The 20381-nt window shown below is 39.4% G+C and overlaps 2 protein-coding genes across 5 annotated transcripts in view; one reads left to right on the forward strand and one right to left on the reverse strand.

Moving 5' to 3' along the window:
• Positions 1-6362, reverse strand: part of DGLUCY (D-glutamate cyclase) — a 50311-nt gene extending 43949 nt beyond the window's left edge. For 2 of the 4 annotated variants that reach the window (XM_061998378.1, XM_061998377.1), the window contains exons 1-2: positions 5981-6361; positions 4221-4267 (exon numbers count right to left, since the gene is read on the reverse strand). The gene's annotated coding sequence lies outside the window, so the exon portion shown is untranslated. Of the gene's footprint in view, positions 1-4220; positions 4268-5935 lie in introns of all 4 variants that reach the window. The other 2 variants (XM_061998375.1, XM_061998376.1) reach the window with 2 other exon arrangements.
• A 266-nt stretch (positions 6363-6628) lies between these two features.
• Positions 6629-20381, forward strand: part of RPS6KA5 (ribosomal protein S6 kinase A5) — a 78691-nt gene continuing 64938 nt past the window's right edge. The window contains exons 1-2 of the mRNA XM_061998768.1: positions 6629-7178; positions 17499-17570. Coding sequence (XP_061854752.1) covers positions 7106-7178; positions 17499-17570 — 145 coding nt within the window. The 5' untranslated portion in view covers positions 6629-7105. The remainder of the gene's footprint in view (positions 7179-17498; positions 17571-20381) is intronic.

The raw sequence follows: 20381 nt of genomic DNA on the forward strand, positions 1-20381 counted from the left end.
TACAGCTGCTATCAGCCAGTGCTAGAGATGGGATACTGAGCTAGATATACCCTACTTTGCATTTTATATCTCAATAAACCAGTATGGGATGAAAAGTTTATGAAATTCAGTAATGAAATGATAGAATTGCTGAGTACCAGTTCCTGGTTAGATCTACTACCAAGCCATAGAGTTTACAGTGTCAATGATACAACTTCAGTTAAAAATCCCCATTGGTGTACTGAAAATCAGTCATGTGTTATTACAAATAACAGTTTTACTACCCAATTTTTCAAAGTGGTATTTTATAGGTGATGTATGTTTACAAAATTATGTCTATCTACTGGTTTTAGAATCTTTTATTGTTGTTGTTCCTTAAAACCAAGGGTAATATTTCAAATCTTTCATCAAAATATTTTCCCAGTTCTTTTAAATAAGGTGCATTACAACTGAAAACTGATATTAAATAATATTGTATTATATAATACTGTATTTGAAGAAGTGTCTTCTGGTCACCTGACACAGTACTTGAAATGGGAGTTTTTGGGTTTTTTTCTGAGGAGCTCCAAGTTCCATCTAAACTCCAGGAGATATATCACCTGAGTATGGAATATATTTCTCTTAATTTATCCACTTCTTTCAGAATTTTCTCTTCTGTTATTTCAATTAATGGGAAAACTTTATCTTTTTAAATTAAAAGAGTAGGTTAAAAGCAATAACTATACAACTTTTGTCAAGGTAAAGGCAAAAGGAAAACAAGGAATCTCTGCAATACCGTTCAAGTCATTAAATCTCTTTTGTGCTTTAAGGCAATTTAACAGATGCCATATCTTTAAATATGCCAGGAGAAAAAAAAAAAAAGGTATGGAAATGAACACTTATGCTTTTCAAAAACTACCTTTCTCCTTTCATTTTCTTATCACTTACCTCCTTTTTGGTAGGGTCTCTTTAAGAACTACAATGCATACCTTTAAGATCTGTCATTTGATCACTTTTTTCTCATGTTTTTGCTTCCTTCTTTGGGAGTGGAAACCAGATGCATTGCTTCTGCAACTATCAGGATGTACTCATGGTCTCCATGCTGAGTTAAAAATTTCAATTTCCTCATCTCTAGTTTTCAGATCATCTTGATTAGCTTCTCCTTTCTAAAGTCCCCTTCTCCAAAGTCTACAGTCAATTTTCAAAATTGTGAGAATTTGTAAGCGAGTTTTCTGGAAAGGATTTTAAGTTTACTTACACTGTAGTCAGTATTACTCAGGACTTTAATATTATTAAGAACAGCCCTCTGTGTTTCCTCCAACAAATATTAAAATAATTTCATATTATTGTGACTGAGGATTAGGATCCAAAAGTAAATTTTTTGTATTAACTAGAAATTCCATATCTGCCTAGCTTAAGTATTTAAGCACATCAGAAATTGAACTAAACCCATATTTCTTTTTTAATAGGTAGTGTTGCTTCCTTTCCCCCCTGGACAGTGTTCATTCATTTTCCTTTTCCTCCTCAGAAATAAAGTAACTTCACCAACATTTTTACTGTTTCTCTTTTACAGCCAAGTAGATTTTAACAATCTAAGTTTTGAAAGTGCTGCCTGGAATAGTAGCTGTAACTGTATTGTAGCTGAAGAAAAATAAACAAATGAATTTTCAGTGAAGTAATACTAACTGAAACAAGACTTAAGTTGGATCAAAGATGTAACCCTAGCATCAGTAACACATCTTCACTTTCATGCACTCTTTCAAGAAACGATCTATTTCCCGACAGAGTTGTACCACTTCCTTTAAGAGAATTATTAGGTTTGGATGCTTAGCATAACTTCTCCTTTCATGGTAAGACATTAAGTGGTTTTAGAGAAATAAAACCATTGGCCAGAGCAGTTTCATAAAAAAAATGTTTTAAACAGCAAATGTACCTACCCAATCTCCTTCTCTGATAGTTATCAAGCACAAAATATTAACTTGCAGATTTAAAAAAATACAAACCCACAGAGAATATGTGTAAACCAGAATCTAGAAATAACATTGTATTAAAATCTCACAAAAAAAAAGCTGTTTCATGTCATGATTGTCTTTCACAGGAAGTCCTTCCCTAAATTCCTTTCTTAGTTTCCAAAATTTGATCTTCTTTTTTTCCCTTGCTGTGCAAATGTTCTTGCAGTGATTAAGGGAAACATTTTGTATCATATGGCTTTCCAGCATTTTTACTTTGAAAATAACACCTATTTCTGTAACAATTAAATGACCATTAGAAAGTGCCAGATGCCTCGACTTCAGCTCCATAGAAACTACATTTATCATATGCGTCTCCCCTTCAGGGGGGAAAAAAAAAAAAGTAAACCAAGTATGTAAAAACTGTAAAGCACTGGCACCCTGGAAGTATGCAGCTCATTTTCTTCTTTTTTTTTCTTTCTTTCTTTCTGTCTCTCTCTCACTTTTAATTTCACCTCAGCCCTCAAACCAGCTTGGCACACCACCTCTTTTAGAATTAAAAAGGACATGTTGTGACACTTTTTCATACATGAAGTTCAATAATATCTTCCAGTTGGGTATTTCCCACAACGTTTTTTTCCTCCCTTTCTTCACAATTAGAAATTGTAAGTAAATACACATATTTTTGAACAGTTGTGTTGTGGGGTAGAGAAGGGACATCTATCTTTAGAATTCAGTTACTCCATGTTTCCAAACTGGCAGCACATGTTCAGCCCGAACATTGAACTGTTGGTTGACTGACCTGTCACAAGTATGAAAATGCTACTTAAAACCCCCAAAACAATTACACTGTGGAGAGAGGGTGGCTCTACATCACCTCACAGCTTTTAATTGGTTTTAGATCAAATATTTTTCCTTTTAACATTGGAGAGGCCATTTTCTGAATGTGCAGTATTTTTTTTGTTGTGTTATAGCACACACCTAAATGAGTACTTAAAATGCAAATAACGTTTTCTGTCACCGAAATTCCACTCAGAGCTGCACTTCTAAAAGCACAGTTTACATAGCAAGGGTAGTTTTACTTCTCCAAACTATAAAGGTATATCTTACAGATCATTCTGTACTCCCTGTGGGTCTTTATCTCATAATTGTTTCTTTACTTTCACATCTGCTTTGGCTGCAGGTTCAAGCCAAATTTCCTCCCTCAGCTGAGTCTGTGACTGTGTTAGTAATTTAAATGGGGCAAAGGCAGAATCTGAGTGCTGGCACGTGACTATCTGCCTTTCTGACTGCTGGCATGCTTTTGGGAACAATTGGGTCCCTGACGAGTATTCTCCCAGGCAATGTCTGCATACAAGTTGGAGGCTAGCATAGCTCAGTAACAGTTTTCAATCTGCATAAACCCAGTAGGAAGTACAGAAAAGGCCACTCTCTTTTAAAAGGGAAAGAATTGAGCTGCATACAAGCTATGCCATGCCACTTGCCCTGACACCTAAAGAATCAGTCCTGATCTGTTGTTTTGTTGCTTTTTTTTTTTTTCTAGTACACAAGTAGCCTGTATATTTTCACCTATTTGTAAATCCTGTCTTCCCTTCAGGCTGACAAAACTCTGCTCTTTTACAAACAAGCCTAAAGCCATGTGATATGGCTTCAAAGACAAAGGTGATGGAGGTAATGAAAACAGCCCACTAGGCCTGCACCATTCCACTGAAGGTAAAATCCACCCTTAAACTGAGCACAAGACCAAGTTTGATCCTCCAGTGCTCCAAGAAGGTTAGTTGAAATGAAACCTTGACCACTATTCATGACAGGAAGTTAAAGATTTCAGTGCAAGAATCACAGAATCATAGAATGGTAGGGGTTGGAAGGGACCTTTAGAGATCACCTAGTCCAACTCCCCTGCAGAAGCAGGTTCACCTAGATCAGGTCGCAGTCCAGGCAGGTCTTGAAGACCTCCAAGGAAGGAGACTCCACAACCCCTCTGGGCAGTCTGTGCCACTCTGTGCCAAAAGATAGGATTCTTTCCAAGCGCTCACTAGGGCTGCTTTGCTGTTCTTGGGTATGACACAAAAATCTCACTGCAAAAAATATTTTAACACTGGAGAAACTGTGATGTAGAAAATCTTCACTTTTTAAATGGAATGACCATGTTCCTCAATTACTTTTTCCAAGGTACAAGCAAATCAGTGGGTCCTTCTGTGATAACAATGAACTTTCAGTTCATGCAATCGTACTCTCCAAGTCCAGACACAACTTAAACCTAAATATACAGGGTAATCACTGTGCCTTGCTATATGTACAGCCAGTACCTACCACAATGGATCATTAACCTTGCTTTGATGTTTTAGAGTTGTCTCACTCTGAAAAAGACCAAAAGAGAAAGTTTCAGCCTGAGGCAAATAAGCAGATAAAGTCTGTCAAGCTATGAACATCCGACTATTAGCAACTACTAGATTCACTGCTAGCTCCACTCACACTGAGTGCTAGTAAGGAACAGAGTGGAGTCAGATTTCAGTTTTTCCCTTCTGAGGTTGCCAGGGACAGTTAACCCAAAATATAGGCTAGCAGAGCCACTGGATGAAATATAGCACTAGTCTCTTTACAATGTAACATCTAGGACACAGAATAATCACAAGTAGCTGTTAAACCTTATAAAGAAGAACTAAAACTGACACTCCCTCACCAGGCGGAAGGAGCCATCAGTTACAAAGATGCAAAAGTTTAACACTCAATTTAATAAATTTATTTAAAAATTTTCATTATTTACCCTTTTGTAGTTTAACATTATGCTGGTGTAACATTTACCGTCTCTGCAGTAGACAGACTTGTGAAATCAAAATGACAAAAGTTAGTGAATCAATTATTTTTCAGTTTGAAAACATCTCCCATGATCAGATTTTCTGTATTTATAGTCTTGATATAATTACTTTTGGAAATGATGTAACTGGATGGACATATACAGTGAAGTTATGTGTGTACCATATACTACAGGAAGATATCTCAACAGAACACCTGCAGTGCTTTGTGGAAAAAGCCTTCAGAAGTTTTACTAGCAATACTATGAAACTCTTAGACACTATTTTTAATTTCTGGGAAGAAAATCAACACAAAAAGTGCCTTAAAAACTAGGCTTTGTATATAAACAGCTATAAAGTAGAAACCTCTTATCAATTTAAAATAGTTCAACACAATCTCTCTACAGCAAACTGTAGAAATGTGTGTACGTATGTGTACTTTTATTTATATGTGTACAAACATAAACACATACAACATGTGAATAAAAGATTAGAAGACATTTCATTTTGTTGATGTTTCATGTACCAGAATGAAAGTGTGCATGAATACAGCTGTTGTATTCTACACAGCACTGCAAATTACCATCTTGTTATGGTGTCAAAGGAACAGCAACAGCATTCACAAGCAACACACAAGTCAGAAATTAGTGTAAATAAGAAATGGAGAGAAAAATTATCTGTGTGACCTGTCTCAAGGAAATGTGGACTGCCAGACTGCTTCCAAGACATAACTGACTGAGAGGCCTAAGTGAGATGATTCAACACACATCTTCCTTGAAAATGAAATAAAATCCCCCTGTCAGGGTGGTGTGTCCCACGCAGCTAATAGGACCAAATGAAGATGTCCCAAGCAGTGCAATGAGAACTTGGTACACGGCTGCACCCGCGCACAGCGTTCTCCCACCTCCTATGGCCGGCAACCCCCTAACAAGTGCGTCCTGAGCTGGCAGAACCAACCAAGGTCCTATTCGCTTTGTGACCTTTCAACGATCACAACGGTGGTTTTATCTTCCAGGAAATTAATTCTCTTCAGCCTCCTAAGACGACGGCTTTGCTTGCTTCCCGTAGCCCCGGCCCTCAGGAAGGAGGGAGGCTACGTTAGTCACGACCCGGGGCGCCTGTCCCACAAAGCCCCCTCAGCGCATGCCGGCGGGAGGCCCGCGCTCGCCCGACGCTCCCGCCTCCCTGCCCCGTCTTGTGGGGCCCTGGAGCCTGCGTGACCTGAGCGCGTACCGCGCTGCCGCGACGCAGTCACTGCTGCTCTGAAGGCGGACGTACCGACGTGCCACAGCGACGGCAGCAGTTCTTCGCCTGCCTCAGCCCCCGCAGGCTGCCGAGCTCTGCCCCGCCGCGCAGCACGGATGGGTCACTGTTGTGGGCCCGCACACACCGCCTGCGGCGTGTGGAAAGGCGCAGGGACACCCCCTCCCGGCCGCCTCCTCCTCAGTGAGGGGATACCCTGCTCTCCCCACCCTGTGCCGCCTCCCACCGCGCGAGCCTGGAGCTCTGCTCCCCACGGCCAACATTGTGAGTGGAGAAGCCCGGAGCTGCTCCCCAATCCCCCCAAGGACCACGGAAGTGGTCCGTAAGGCGAGGGAAGAGGGCCGCCACCGCTCCCTCTGATGATTGCCACTCGCCGCGGTCAATCACCGCCTTCTCTTCTCGCTAGGCAACCCAACGCCCGCCCGCAAGCGGGTGCGGGGGGAGATGCGGGCGGGAATGTTTACAAACAAGATTACGGAGTAGAGGAATTGGGGGGGGGGGGGGGAACTGGGGGGCGGGAGTTGGGAGGCGGAGCCATGGATTGGCGCAGCCGCCGATCCAATGAGGGGCCGCGCCGCTCGGCGGAAGGGTGGTGGGAGGGGCATGGAGCGTTCTCTGCCCAACAGCTGCTGGGCCTCGCGGGCGCGCGCGCCCAATGAGCGCTCGCCAGAGGAGGGAGAGAGGGAGGGGGCACGAGCGCCTGAGTAGGAGCCGCTCCTCAGGGCGCCCCCTCCTCCCATCTCGCTCAGCCTATCCCGGCTGGGCCGCTCTGGGCTCGGCTCGCCTCGGCTCCCTGCTGTTGGGCGGGGAGAGCGGCCAGAGGCAAGGGGGAGGGGAGCAGCAAGGACATGGGCTGGCTCTGAGAAGAGGGAAGCCGACGTGCGTGTGCCTCCCGATATTTTAATAACTGTTTGTTGTTGGGTGGTGCGGTTTTGTTGTTTTGGGTATTTTTCCCCTCCCGTTTTCCCCGAGGCAGAGGGGAGGAAAGCCGCCCCCCGCCCGCAGCGCGCCTGCATGGCTCCTCTTCCCCGGAGCGCCCCTGGAAAATAAAATCCTCCTCAGGCCAGGTGACGTCCCCCCGCCTCCGCGCTCACACACACGGGGAGCGGCAGAGGCGGGGGAGAGCCCGCCCCTGAGAAAATGGAGGGACCCTCGGGCCCGGCGGAGGAAGGGGAGCTTACGCTCCTCACCGTCAAGCACGAGCTGAGGAACGGTGAGCGGGGCGGGTCTGGGGTCCAGGGCGGCCGCGGGAGGTCGTGGCGGGCGGCGCGTGGGCCGTTGAGGGCAGCTCTCCGGCCTGAAGGGAGGCCGGCGGGAAGCGCCTGAGGGGGGATGGCGGAAGGGGCCCGGGCTACCGGGACTTGGGGAAGTGCCGAGGCAGGAGGTTCGAGAGTTGATCGGGAATAGTAGGGAAATCTCGGTGCGGGGAAAAAGAAGAGGCTGAGTTGAAAGACATGGGCAGGAGCGTGTGAGATGGGGGCGGGGGGGGGGTGTCTCTGCTTTTATTTCTGAAAAAAAGTATTTCACTTGGACTTTTGCTGCGTATTTGGCTCCAGTGTCCCAGTTCCACTCTGTTTGATGCTGTTGAAGGAGATAAGGGTTAGCCTTTCAATTTTATTTTTATTAATGATATGTTTGACTTTCATGGCTATGGTAGTATGGGGGACGGACAGTCGGCTGTTTGTTACAGTCCTAAATTATGTTATTTTATGTGACAGCTTTTCTCTGACCTCGGTGAAATGCCGGAATTGTAGGGAGAGGAATGTGCCGACATGTAACTGCTGTTATCTGGCTTTTCAGTCTATGAATCTTCTTGTAGCTCAGTAGTTACTTGAAGACCCTCTGGAAAAGTAGTGCAACACGTGAAATATATATGATCTTTCAAGATACAGCACAAATGCTCTGTTGTAGGTTGTTGTGTTGGGGAAGATCTTGATGTATTTTTAATGGGGACTCTGCTTCTCAGAAGTTTCCAGGCAACTTGAATACTGCAATAAATCCAGACTTTACTGTTAATTTAGAAGTGTGTGTAAAACATAATAAGACTGTATGTTCTCTATTTATTGATGATGGAAGTCCTGTTAACCCCTGCTCTTCATTCCTTTTCTGTCTTTTTTTTTAATCATGAAATAAAAAGTAAGTGCATGATTATGTTCATGGCAAAAGTTTGAGAGAACTGCCTCCCCCTGGATTAATGTAGCTGACATTCTCTAATGGGTCAATGGAGAGAGCAAGTAGTAGTGTTGGCACTCTTTGGTCCTGTGCAGCCTTCTGTCTCCCTGTCACTCGGGTCTACGGGTTCAATGGAGGTGCCCCAGCGGAATGTAGCTATCACTGCAGCTTAAAAAAAAAAAGAAGAAAAAAAGGCGGTCTTCCTAATAGCCACGCAGAAACCAGAGGCACTATAGTTTCCTTCTTTCAGGAAGAAGCAAAAAAGATGGTGGAAAACAAGCTTGTCTCGTTGGGTGTTGCTAGATTTCTGTGTGCAGGAGGAAAAGAGGTGAGGTGAAAGGAAGTATAATGCTTTTATTCTGTATAATTACCTAACTATATCTGAATTTCTTTTATAGAAGTTGAGACAGTGCATATCCCTGTGGGATAGTTATTTAAAGACAGTTTGAGGAATAAATATATCCATATAAACTAGGCAAAGAACTATCCAATATAGCATAATAAGCAATTTTCATTTTCATTCTGATCTTAAAGTTTTGTAGGTTTAGAAAATACTGATGTCTGTTATTAATTAAAAAATTCTCAACATCACTTAAGTTCTTTTAAGCTTCTGAAATTCAGCTTAATAGTAATCAATTGTGTTTCCCCTCTTCATTCTCTTCTCCTTATTAAGTATTTAGGAAACTCTTTTCTGAAAAACGTCTCTCTAGGAATGGCTTATCTATTTCTGGAGTGTTAGGGTGGAGGAGGGAGCTGCTCTGTCACGTACTCTTGGGAGACTCCTACTCTTGAAGATGTCAATAGTGTCATTGCTGCACAAGATGTATCAAGATATTGTTTCAGAACTTGTGTCTGCACAATGCAAGAGATGATAATTTGAGAAGAAAATTACAGTCAGCTTCTGTTGCTATATAAATATATAAGTAAAACATAAGTTACTTTGGATATTTTTTCATTGCTTTTTGTACTGTCTCTGACTGTGTAAGTGCTGAACTGTTGGCTGTGGTCAACCCATCACAGTTTGAAAGTATGCAGCATGATTTACTTTTGCTTCCTTTTGGGAAAGAGAGTGAAGGGACATGAAAGAACTAGAATGGGAGCCAGAGGATCTTTGTTGTTTTTAAATATGGAGGTTGTATATAATTAATATCCTTTTAATGTGTGGTTTGCTTAGATTCTAGTGTTCCCCTTCTCTGTATTATTTCTTTGATGTTGCTAGCTCTGTGACTAATTGAATGATTTAGAATTACATATCGAAAGTAGCTGTCAGCTGGCAGATGAAAAAGAGGTCAGTATCCACAGTGCTTTGAAGGAATGTACTGTTGCGTTAGAAGTAGTGGCTTCTTTGAGAAGAGAGTGTCTAATTTTGGTATTGTGGAAATTGTTGCTTGAACCTCTTGATAACAAACTCAAATAATTATATATTCAAATCAACTAAATGCAGGTGAAGCTATAGTTATACCTTGCACTTGCAATTACTTGGGTCTTGGAATTGCTCTAAAATACTAAACAGGTTAGAGACAGGCATTGATTATGGTCAAGTGAGTAAGTAAGCACACAATAAAACTTAAATTTAAGACAATATGAGTTATTTTCAAGAATGAAACATGATTATTGTTACCTTCAGGCAAGTATTGCAGCATATGAAAATGCAGTTAGAGCATATTCAATGCTATTTCTGTGCAACTATGAGCTGATTGTTAACCCTATAATCCATGGTTTGATTCCTTTTAAACTTTGACTTTGAAATGATAGTGCTGGCTTTGATATGTAGGATCGTCCTTGATGTTAGTTCTGTGTCCCATATTCTTAGGGCCCTGAAACTCCTCTGTTTGCGTGACCAAAAAGCAATTACTGAAAAAAAAATCACAGATATGTAGATTGGGTCTGTGATAGGGAAGGAACTCTGGTGCATAACATTTAAATGTCTCTGTGAGATGCCATGCGATACGCTGTATTACAAATACTGGGCACTGCTCTGAGTGTATACATTTTATTTTGGTGATGCAAAGAATCAGAATTTCCACCTACTGCTGAGGAAATCATAAACCTGTGTTTTCAATTGTTCCTTTATGTGGTAATTTTGCAGATTAGACACAGCAGTGACTTTTAGGACACACTTCAGTTAATAATTATGTTCTCCTAATAGATTTAGCAACTTTTTTCCCTTTTCCTGTCACACAAACTATTTCTTCCTCAATAAAAAAACTCATAATTCAGCCACTTCTTTTCTCACTTGTGCAAGGAAATGAATTTTTGGGGAAAATAGGGTCACCTTCTCTTTTCAGGAAGTAGAATTAAAAAATATGCCAAAGATCAAATAATAGGAATTGATGACGGTGTCTGATTCTCACTGAAGCTCTCTACTGAAAATCAGAAGAAAATGAATTTTTCTGGAAAAGGTTTCACTTTTTTGAAGGCTAATCTCAGAGATAGTACAACTTCTGATTTTTTTGAGACCTGAGAAGTTGGGTCTTATTTACACAGAAAAAAAATATCATTGCCTCTTCATATTTTCTGTTTCCTAGTCATGCCGTCGAACTAAACAATGCAAATATAAAGCCTAGTAGAGATTATATTTGTGTGATAGGGAATGATATAGGCAGGAAGGTGATGTGGAAAGATGAAAAGTAGACAGAACTGATAAATGAAATCCCTCCCCCCGCCCCGCGTTGGCTCTGTTGTAACTCTTATTTTTTGTAAAAATGGTAGTCAGGATTAAAGAATCCTGAAACTTCAGTGTATGTGAGTAAGTAGGAGGTTGCTCATCTTGCACTATGCATGTGCACTCTCTGCTTTGCCCAGGGAGAGGCAGAGGTTAGCAAAACTGGGATCTTGAAGGGAATCTGTGAGATACTCTGTGAATTTATGGGTGATAGGCTGTGTAGGTGTATCTTTTTTTTTTTTTTTTTTCCCCCCTTTTGGCAAGTCTGTTTTGAAGAGGATACTGGATACATTTTTATGCTGTCACAGACTTTGGGCTAAAAATCTTGCTTTAATTTGCGTTTTGACAATTAAGACGTGACATGCAAAAAGGCATGTATAACCCTGGAGCCAACATAGCAATAGGCCACAGGGCTTCAGAGGCAGAAGAATTTGAAACTTCCACTTGAGTCAAATAGTCTAACTTGTAATTCAGTTTGATGCTAGAAAAGACTCCAGGCAATAAATAAATACATGGACTACTTGAAAGATTTAATATTTCAAATTCTTCATTACCCCTTCTTGAATGAGAAATTCAACTAGAATGAATTTTTCTAAACTGTAAGGTTCATGTTACATTGTAAGATACCTTAACGATTCCTACAGCTAAAACCCATGATGAGTCATGCATTAAATAGAGTATTCAACCTCTGCTATTAAGCTATACCTGGCATGTCTACAGTATTCTATTTTTTGTTTTTAAAAGAAAACATTTTAATGAAAGTTTAGATACTTTTAATATTGCATTTTTTCTAAGACATGGAATATTTTTGTATTTCACTCTGTGTGAATTCTGTATATTATGTAGAGATCAGGAGATAGTAGTAGTTGAACATTTCAGACCTTGAGTTGCTTTTACTTCTGTTCCTTTGAGCACTACACTATGTCTTCTTGTATTAATGGTGGAAGTATAAAAAGTATTTTAAGAGAGTAATTTTATCAATCATCCTTAATACAACTTAAATCTGGATTTTATTCTGTACAGAATCGATACTTTAAAAAAACCATTTTTTAGTCTAGGAATTTATTGTTGTTTATCTTCTGGTAACTTATTATAAGCTTCGATGATGGAATAAAATGACAGTTATCTTGGGTTTGTGAGGTTTTTTGTTTGTTTTTTCCTCTCAGGTTTTGGAATCTAACAAACCTGGATAAAGTGATCTGTGTAGTACCATTGCTTGTTTTACTCTCATTGCTTCAGGATATTGTATAAAATGGTGATATAAATGAGACATAGCAGTCCTAGTCTTCATTGCCAGCCTGTTGTTTAGCCTCTTTTGAAGAAATTCTAAACATGATGGTTTAAAAGCTCATGCTGGATTCCACAAAAGCATTAGGAAGCTTACATGTTACTTTAATGCACTTTAGGATTCTATTTAGGAGGCAATTCAGAAAACGCTTCTTGTTTTGAATTGCTATGAGGCATCTGGGTACCTGCAGATGTGACTTGCATGTATATTCTTCATATAAATATTTCTGTTGGATCCCCTTCCTTGCTTGGCATCATGTAATATCTTATGGTGAACATTCTTTCGTTCGGTCTGGTCTGCTCTTTTTTTTTTTTTTTTTTTAAAAACCATTATACAGTCATAATGATAAGGTATAATCTCTGCTAAGATTTCTTTGCTTCTGACTCATTCTGTAGATAGGCAGATGACCTGGTTTATGAAGGACTCATGCTACATACAGTTACTTTGTTTTTTGATCTATTGTGACTGTTTCCTCTTCCCATTTTTTTTTTGTCGATGTCTGTAAATACTTTATACTGACTGGATAGATGATTATAAAAGCTTTACCTGAGACAGGATAGTACTGAAGATAATTCTTAAGTTTCCTGGTTAGTGTCTACATAAACTAGTACGTAAATACCTTCTATCAGCATTTAAATTGCAGTTACTTTTCTTTTGTTGATCAATTAGCTTTCTGTTACTCTTACTACCATGTCCACAGTGCCCATGATTGAAGAAAGTGTATGTTTTTTAAATGTACTGATTTCTGGTGATAGAAAAGACCAAATATTATTAATATCTTGTACTTAAATACAGTTTCTTGGTTGAAAAGGTATGCACAATCTTTAGATATCTGTTATGTTCATCTGTCTGTTCAGCATTAGTTTATCTATAGCGAGTTATTCATTAGCATCTAACCTAATTGGATTTTGGGTTGTTTAGGCTATTACGTGGTGCAGATGTTGCTGCACGTTAAGCTTCTAGCTAACCATGGAGGTGCTTTTAGATTGAATCTTGGTGACCTTATAGTGATTCATTTGAAAGTAATGATAAACCTCATAGGAAAATCTCCAATAGCAAAAGGACTGCTGTTGTTGAGTGCAGATGGATCTTAACACAGAGAATTTTCTGTTTCAGGCTATTGTGAGTCTGGGTTGTTAATCTTAGATATCTGTACTTTTATCTTTATTCAGCTTCTGATGTGCAAATCATAACTTTGATGGGAGATAATGTTCTTCAGCTTCAGTCTATTCACATTATGGTAATGATAATTTCCTGTCATCTTCCCTATGGTATTTCATGCTGCTGAATTTCCACATACTGTGTTCTACTTAGCTAGTGCTTCACTAGCTTAACTGGTATTTGTCATCTTTGGCTGTGTAAAGTTTTGGCTTCCAGGCCTTCCAGAATGGCATCAGCAGATTGGTGGGATCTTGAACTCTTTTTTTCCAGTTCAGATGGTCTTCACCTTTTGTGTCTAAAATTGCAGAGAATGGGCGATTGTCACCCCAGTTGTCTTGGTTGTGATCCTAGAGTTCAGAGTAATGTGAATTGCATTTTTTCCTTTTGGATATGAGATCAGAACTGCATGTGTGTTCTACTTTTGCACTAAATTCTTCTTTGGCCTAAGAACTAGTAGTCCTTGAGGTGATATGCTTTCTAAATTCCATTTTAAGTTCCTAGGATAGTTCCCTGTCCTGATTAAATGGTACTCCTGTTCAGTCACCAGACAATTACTAGCTGGTGATGGTCTGTCAGATTTCAAGGACTGTGGAATATTTTTCACTTCCCTTCACAAATAGTTCTCAGTTGCTGTAACCAGTTACAATCAAAGTATAATTTTATATAAAGCAGAAAAACAGTATAACATCCTAGATGCATTTTCTTCAGTATCTATCAAGCAGTAGTTGTGTGGTTTCTGTTACGTGATCATTTTGATGTTGAGTTTTTTTTCCAAGAAAAGAATGTGCTGGTTTTGCTTAACTTCAAGGAAGAACACCCACTCTTCACTCTGAGTAAGGGATAATATTAAGTTTGTGTTCATGTAGCTCTGAAAACAGCATCTGTTCTTTGTTGCTGCAGCTTAAAGTAGCTCTATTTAGGTGCATTGAGATGGTCCTTTCTCTGAAGTAACAGGTTAGAATCAAGTTGATCTTGGGACCAGGCATTAGGCACCTAATAGTTTGAAATAGTACAGTGTCTTCTGTTCTATTTTCCTTCTCGTTTTCTCTATTCTGCTTTAAATTGTCAGAAATTTATTGTTCTAACACAGTAGAGCTAGTCTCAACATTGCAAAGAAAAGCACAGACAAGTCACAACTTTCAGAGAGAGCTTGTCTTTGAAGGTTGCTTGATCCAGTTCAATAGAAGCTTTAATAACTTCCATGCAATCAAGCTCAGAAGCAGGGTACACTGTACACTTTAACTTGAAAAAAAACCTATCAAAATATCATTTTTCAGATGATAAAAGTACAATTAAAAGCAAGTAGGGTCACAACACAGTGTCAGATTGCACAGTTCTTACTTCACAGGTCCCAGTCAAGGAAATCTGCCATAGAGCAGAAATACATTGTTCTGGTTCCAAGAGTTAAACAGACTGTCTGACTTTCAAGAGGCTGAGAATGACAATACTGATCTGCATTGATGTGCTTGAATGTGGAAGTTTGTCTTTGCACTGGGCTTTTTGCCTTCAAAGGTGATAATTGTGACCAGCGCCGCCTGTTTCTTCTTTATTTTTATGGATGCCATGGTGTGTTGGCCTTTTGCTTTAGGCTCTGTTTCTGAGTTACCTGTTGTCTCTCACTGCTGTCCTCAGCTGCATACTCTTCTCACTATGTAGGTCCAATGCTGTTTACTGTGGATGGTAGCAGAAAATCAGTAGTGGAAGCTTTTCTTAATTGTATACCTTCAGAGTTAGACAGCACATCTCCTAGAGGGTGTCATCAGCTTACTGTTTGGGTTGTTTTTTTTTCTCTTTTTTCATGATGTACTATCCTTTATGCTTCTATGTCATGTGTAACTTCAGATAATTTGTGTAGAAACTCCTGTCCTGTTAACTTGGACAGTGCTTTCTTCTCATCTAAGCATAGTTTCATTCCTTGGCACTTTTCAGCTGATACATCAACAGGATTGAAGAAAAAGGTCATGGAGAGGTAAATTTGCTGTTTCCAAAACTTTTTTCCTTGCACTCAATTCTTAATCTATGAGCTTTCCCAAAGCTGCTGTTTCTGAATGGCAGACTTGCAGGCATTGAAATATTATGGTACTGTTTGCTAGAGATACTGCTAGCTAGATGGTAGAGTGTACATCCTTTTGACAGATATGTTGTCTTCATGCAGGTTGCATTGGCAGTTGTTGGGTCAGGTTCTGATCCCAGTTCTAGCAGTCTGTGAGGTCTGAGAAGAATTTCACTCTTGTATCAGTGGTAGTAGTAGTGGCCACATTGCTGCAATCCTTTAAAGCCTCTTGAAGTTGAAACAATTGTAATTGTGGAAGGCAGTCCTTGTGAAAGGTCCTCCAGCAGTGGTCATTTGGGTTCCTGGAAGTGACTAGTGAATAGAAATACTGATCTTTGGGTATTTATGCACTTGAGAGAAAGTTGAAGGAAATGTTGGTATGATGACTTTTGTTCTGGAGAAACTGTATCTCGTCTCAGCTAGAATGTTGAAAATGGTGAGCCTGGTCTCAGCAGATGAAGACAAAGAACTGCTCTAGCAGTGTCATTGGAAAGAATGTGGCACAGACATAAGCTCTTCAGCTTGCTTTTATTGGAGTATGACTTCAGAGATGGATTGAGTGCAGCAACTGAGGTTGTTGGAGCAAGTCATTGCCAACTGTGGCAACATTGGGAGAAGCACTTTCAGTGAATTGTTAATCTTGTCTTGTAGCTTTGAAGATTTTTAGTGGTGTAGGGTTTTTTTTTTTCTTTGTTCAGTTGTGGTGGGTTTTAGGGCTTTTTTTGTTTTACTGTTATGAAGTATATTCCACTTCTTGCTTTATAGGGAGTAATTCTGAGAGAGTTAGTATGTCTCAAGTGTCCTATCATGCCTCTGTGTTATGCAGCACCTTTTAGCTGTCTCATCTTGTGGGGTGTCTTTTTTCCTCAGTATAACGCAAAAAGAATGCAAATTATACTCATCTATATAAAGTTCTCACTTTTTACTATGAGAATAATATTACAGTAGCCTTCAAGACATTTAATTTTTTTTTTTTGACAAGGCAATTAGACATCCTGAATAGCAGTAAAAATAGGATTAAGTGGACAGTGCAAAATTATGGCTCACATTGAAACAAGCACATAGTAATTGAAACTTGGTATATCTCAGCTTTTTACTGTGTAACTTCAATGAACTAACAAAGATTTTACTAATGTTAGTGGATATGGAATGCAAGTTAAATTGAGTTTATGGTACAGTTTAGGTTAATGTATTGTTTATTTTCTTAGAAATACCACATGAAATAAAAGTTTCTGTTGAATGGAGTAAGTTAATTTCAGCATCTCCTATCAAAAAGACTTCTCTTTTGGTTAAGAGATCTTTTTACTTGCATTCCGTTGGTTCTACTACTAAAAGCTTCTTGCACATCTTTCTTAAGCCTTTTTTAAACTTCCTTTTTGACATACAATTTGGCTTGAAGTTGCTGTTTGGCCTGGCTGCTAAAAGAATGATTCTCAGTTTATGCAACTTCTACTGCATTCTTAATTGTGCAAGTAAAACTGCACATTAAAGTGGATCAAGGAACTGAACTAGGTTAAGAACAAACTTAATTAAACTTTTTTGCCTTACTACTCTTCACATTCATGCTTAGAAAAATATCTGTTGTAGTGGTATAGGTTGGTATAGAACCTTTTCCTCCGAAACAACACAACTTTGTAGCAGCATAGATTTTTCCAGGCTTGCTGGTTATGTAGGCTCAAGGGCTTTCCTGCTCCATAGAAGAGTGTTTTTATAGGTTTAGTAATGCTGTGTTAAATGTATGAATAGTAACTGGAGCTCTGCTTATGTAATCCAAAGCACTGTATAATCCAAGAATGTGAGAGTATTCAGGGTGCTAGGGCTAAGGGATGACTGGATTGCTGTCTGTAGCTATGTGATTCAAGATTATGGCCAAGGTGGAACTAGAGTCTTTTCAGAGGTGCCCAGTGATAGGATGAAACACAGCATATAAAAGCTAGATGGGCTTCAGTTGTTATCCTGTGGGGTTTTTGTTGTTTTATTTTTTTGTTTTCCCCCAGAAACACTGATGGCAACAAGAAAATCTCTTACTCTTGCTTTCCAAGTTAAAAGAATACAGTATGCATGTGGAATGTCCTTTTAGTGTGGCATATTTCATTCATCTGCTAACTTGTTTTTAGTGAATCTGTAGTAATTTGTCAGAATGCTGTTTAAGTGTACTATATATCTGATGTGATTTTAATTTTTTTTCCTTCAGCAAACTTGACAGGCCATGCAGAAAAAGTTGGCATTGAAAACTTTGAGCTCCTGAAAGTTCTTGGAACAGGAGGTAAGATGCACTATTTTTCTAAGTTGAATGTTGGAAGCTTTACTCTTTAAGTATAACTTTGTTTTCTAGCTGAGATTTGGGTAATTGTAACATCCTTTAGAAAGTATATCACTTCTGTATTACATAGCATGATTTTCTTCACTTTTTCTCCTCAAATGTTGTGCAAATTTGGAGGTCACATTTTAGCTTACAGCACTTTTGAAGCTGCACTTTTTCAAAAAAAAAAAGGAAAATAAATAGCTTTGAGACTTGTCACAGTTTGTTAAAAATCTGATCTCAGTTTAGGCATGATCTTGATAATTTCTTTAAATTTTCATATTTTTTAAAAATTAATTTCTGGACTAAAACAGTAATATTAGTACATTATTAAGTTAGAACGAAGCATCCTATTCATGTTTTAGTGTTGGCTTTGAATTTACTGGGATTTGAACAAAATAGAAAAACACTAGTAACCTTTATGATGGAAGATATTCACTGTTGTATTGTGCATTTCAGCACACTTTTGGAGATTTGCAGGATGTTATAGGATTGCTGACTAACTAACAAAAAAGATTTGATTCCCCTTTGTTAAAGGGACACACACAGAGACCACAAGTAATAGTAGATTGGGATAGGCATGAAAGTGGACTATCACCAAGGTCTGTAGAAGTTGTAAGTTAGTTGTGGTATTAAATTTTGGGTGTTATCAGCTATTAATTACTAGCAGTGAGGCTGTAATTGCACAGGCTGCTACATCACTGAAGAGATAAAAGTGTTTTGATTTTCACATTTAGCTGTCATACAGATCCTTTCATAAATTTAAGCTATTAAATCACCTGAGATTATTTTTCTCTTTCTAAAGTAATTTCTTTAAAATTTAAATTTAATGGGCTTAAAAATTCAATCTTTGCTGTTAAATTTTACTAGTTAGTGGTAATGGCAAGGAAGCTGTAATGGTGCATATTCATAGGCAGAAGCAGCTATGCTGCTTTGAAGTGGTCAGGATTGGTCTGAGTGGGATTGACAAAAACGAAATTGCTTAAAATTGTGCATTTATGTGAGGATGTCTTTCTGTCCTGAATTTTTTGCTTTTTCCTTTACCACTGCCATTAGTCTGAGATCACGTTAATACTAGTTTGTATTCCAAATGCAGTAGTTGTAAGGTTTGGTGGTTTCATGTCAGTCTTCAAGTTCAAACTAGTAGTAGCCTAACCTCCTTTTATTGTCTTTAAGCAGTACCTCTCAAATACCCCTTTTGCTGCTACCTTCCATGCCCTTTCTTCTTCATGGACAGATTAGTCCAATTTCTCTTGCTTAGAATATTCTTAATCATAACAAATAGTCCTTAAGCTTATAGTGCTGAGCCATCCTATTAACACAGGTTAACAGGATAATTTTTATGAGTAACCCCTTTCAGAGAAGTCTACTTCAGTGAGTTGACAGTGTGTGTATGTGTGAAGAAAAAGATGAGGAAGCATGCCTGCTGTGGTAGTCGTGTTGCTCAGAAACACCTTCTGTCTTTGTAGTCTTCAAACTATTTCAAGAACCGACTAAAAGATTCCTGCAAACTTTTGGAATCTAAGGAAGTGTACTTGTGGTTTGTGGGTTTGGTTTTTTTTTTTGTCAAGGAAGTAATGTACACTTTTAAAATGTGGTATGGTTTAAGTCCAGCTGACAACAAAGCACCACGCTGCTGCTCACTGCTTGCCAGCCCTCCCCTTTCAGTAGGATGAAGGAAGCCTCTAGTGAGATGAGAGGAGAAAAGATAACCAAGGGCCTTGTGCATCAAGACAAGGAGAGCTCATGGCCAATTATGATTCTGGGCAAAACAGACTTGGCTACTTAGGGAATAAAATGAGAACAATTTAATCTGCTGCCAACTAGAAACAGAACAGACAAAGTAAAAACAGAACAGGATGATGAGAATGATACAACCAGCACTCCTTTCCCCATCCCTCTCCTCTTACCAGATTCGTTTCCCTGCTCCTGATATCTCTCCCCTCACCTCCTTCAGTGGTGTACAGGGGCAGGGAATGGGGTAATGTGGTCAATCCCTCACAGATGTTCTCTGCTGCTTGTTTCTTCTCAGAGGAGGAGGAATCATCACATTCTTCCCTTGCTCCGATGTGGCATCCCTCCCACAGTCCTTAATGAGTCTCTGTGATGTAAGCCCTTCCCAAGAGCTGCAATTCCTCAGAGACTCCCGCAGCGAGGGCCTCTTTTGTGGCCAGCAGAACTCCAGGCATGTTCAACTCCTCTGCTGCCTCCCCACAGAGTCACAGCCTCCTCCATGCACATTCACTGCCTTCATGATTACTTTCCATGGATTGCAGGGACACAGTCTGCTATATCACCACTCTGGTCCTGATAATTTAATATTACACAAACTTCCTGTTTAGGAAGTTCTAGAACTTTGTCAATGACAAGAATTATTGTGCAAGCACTCCATCTTAAGTATGGAAAACCAATGGAAATTTGGAGACTTTGCGATATCTGCTACATGTGAAAAATCTGGAGCTATACATTCAGTTATTTAGGTGTCTTAATGACTCAGTTTTTTTCTGTGCCATATACTTTGTTTTTCCCCCCACAACTTCCATAGCAGAGAGATTATTTTCCAAGAACTCTGTAAGACTCTAGGTGCTTTTTTTGCATGCAAACTTTGCTACAAGATCTTAAGTGTGTTGTGTCATGATTTATAAGGTCCTGTTTAGGCCTGCAACTTCTTGCTCTCGTACTTGAGGTTGGTGAACTCAAGTATATGTGACTACTCTGACTTCAATTTTTTGTATGAGAATAAATGTTTACTTGGGAGAATGAGGAACTGCATAA

The sequence above is a fragment of the Colius striatus genome, chromosome 6 (genome assembly GCF_028858725.1).
Source record: "Colius striatus isolate bColStr4 chromosome 6, bColStr4.1.hap1, whole genome shotgun sequence".
Lineage (NCBI taxonomy): Eukaryota > Metazoa > Chordata > Aves > Coliiformes > Coliidae > Colius > Colius striatus.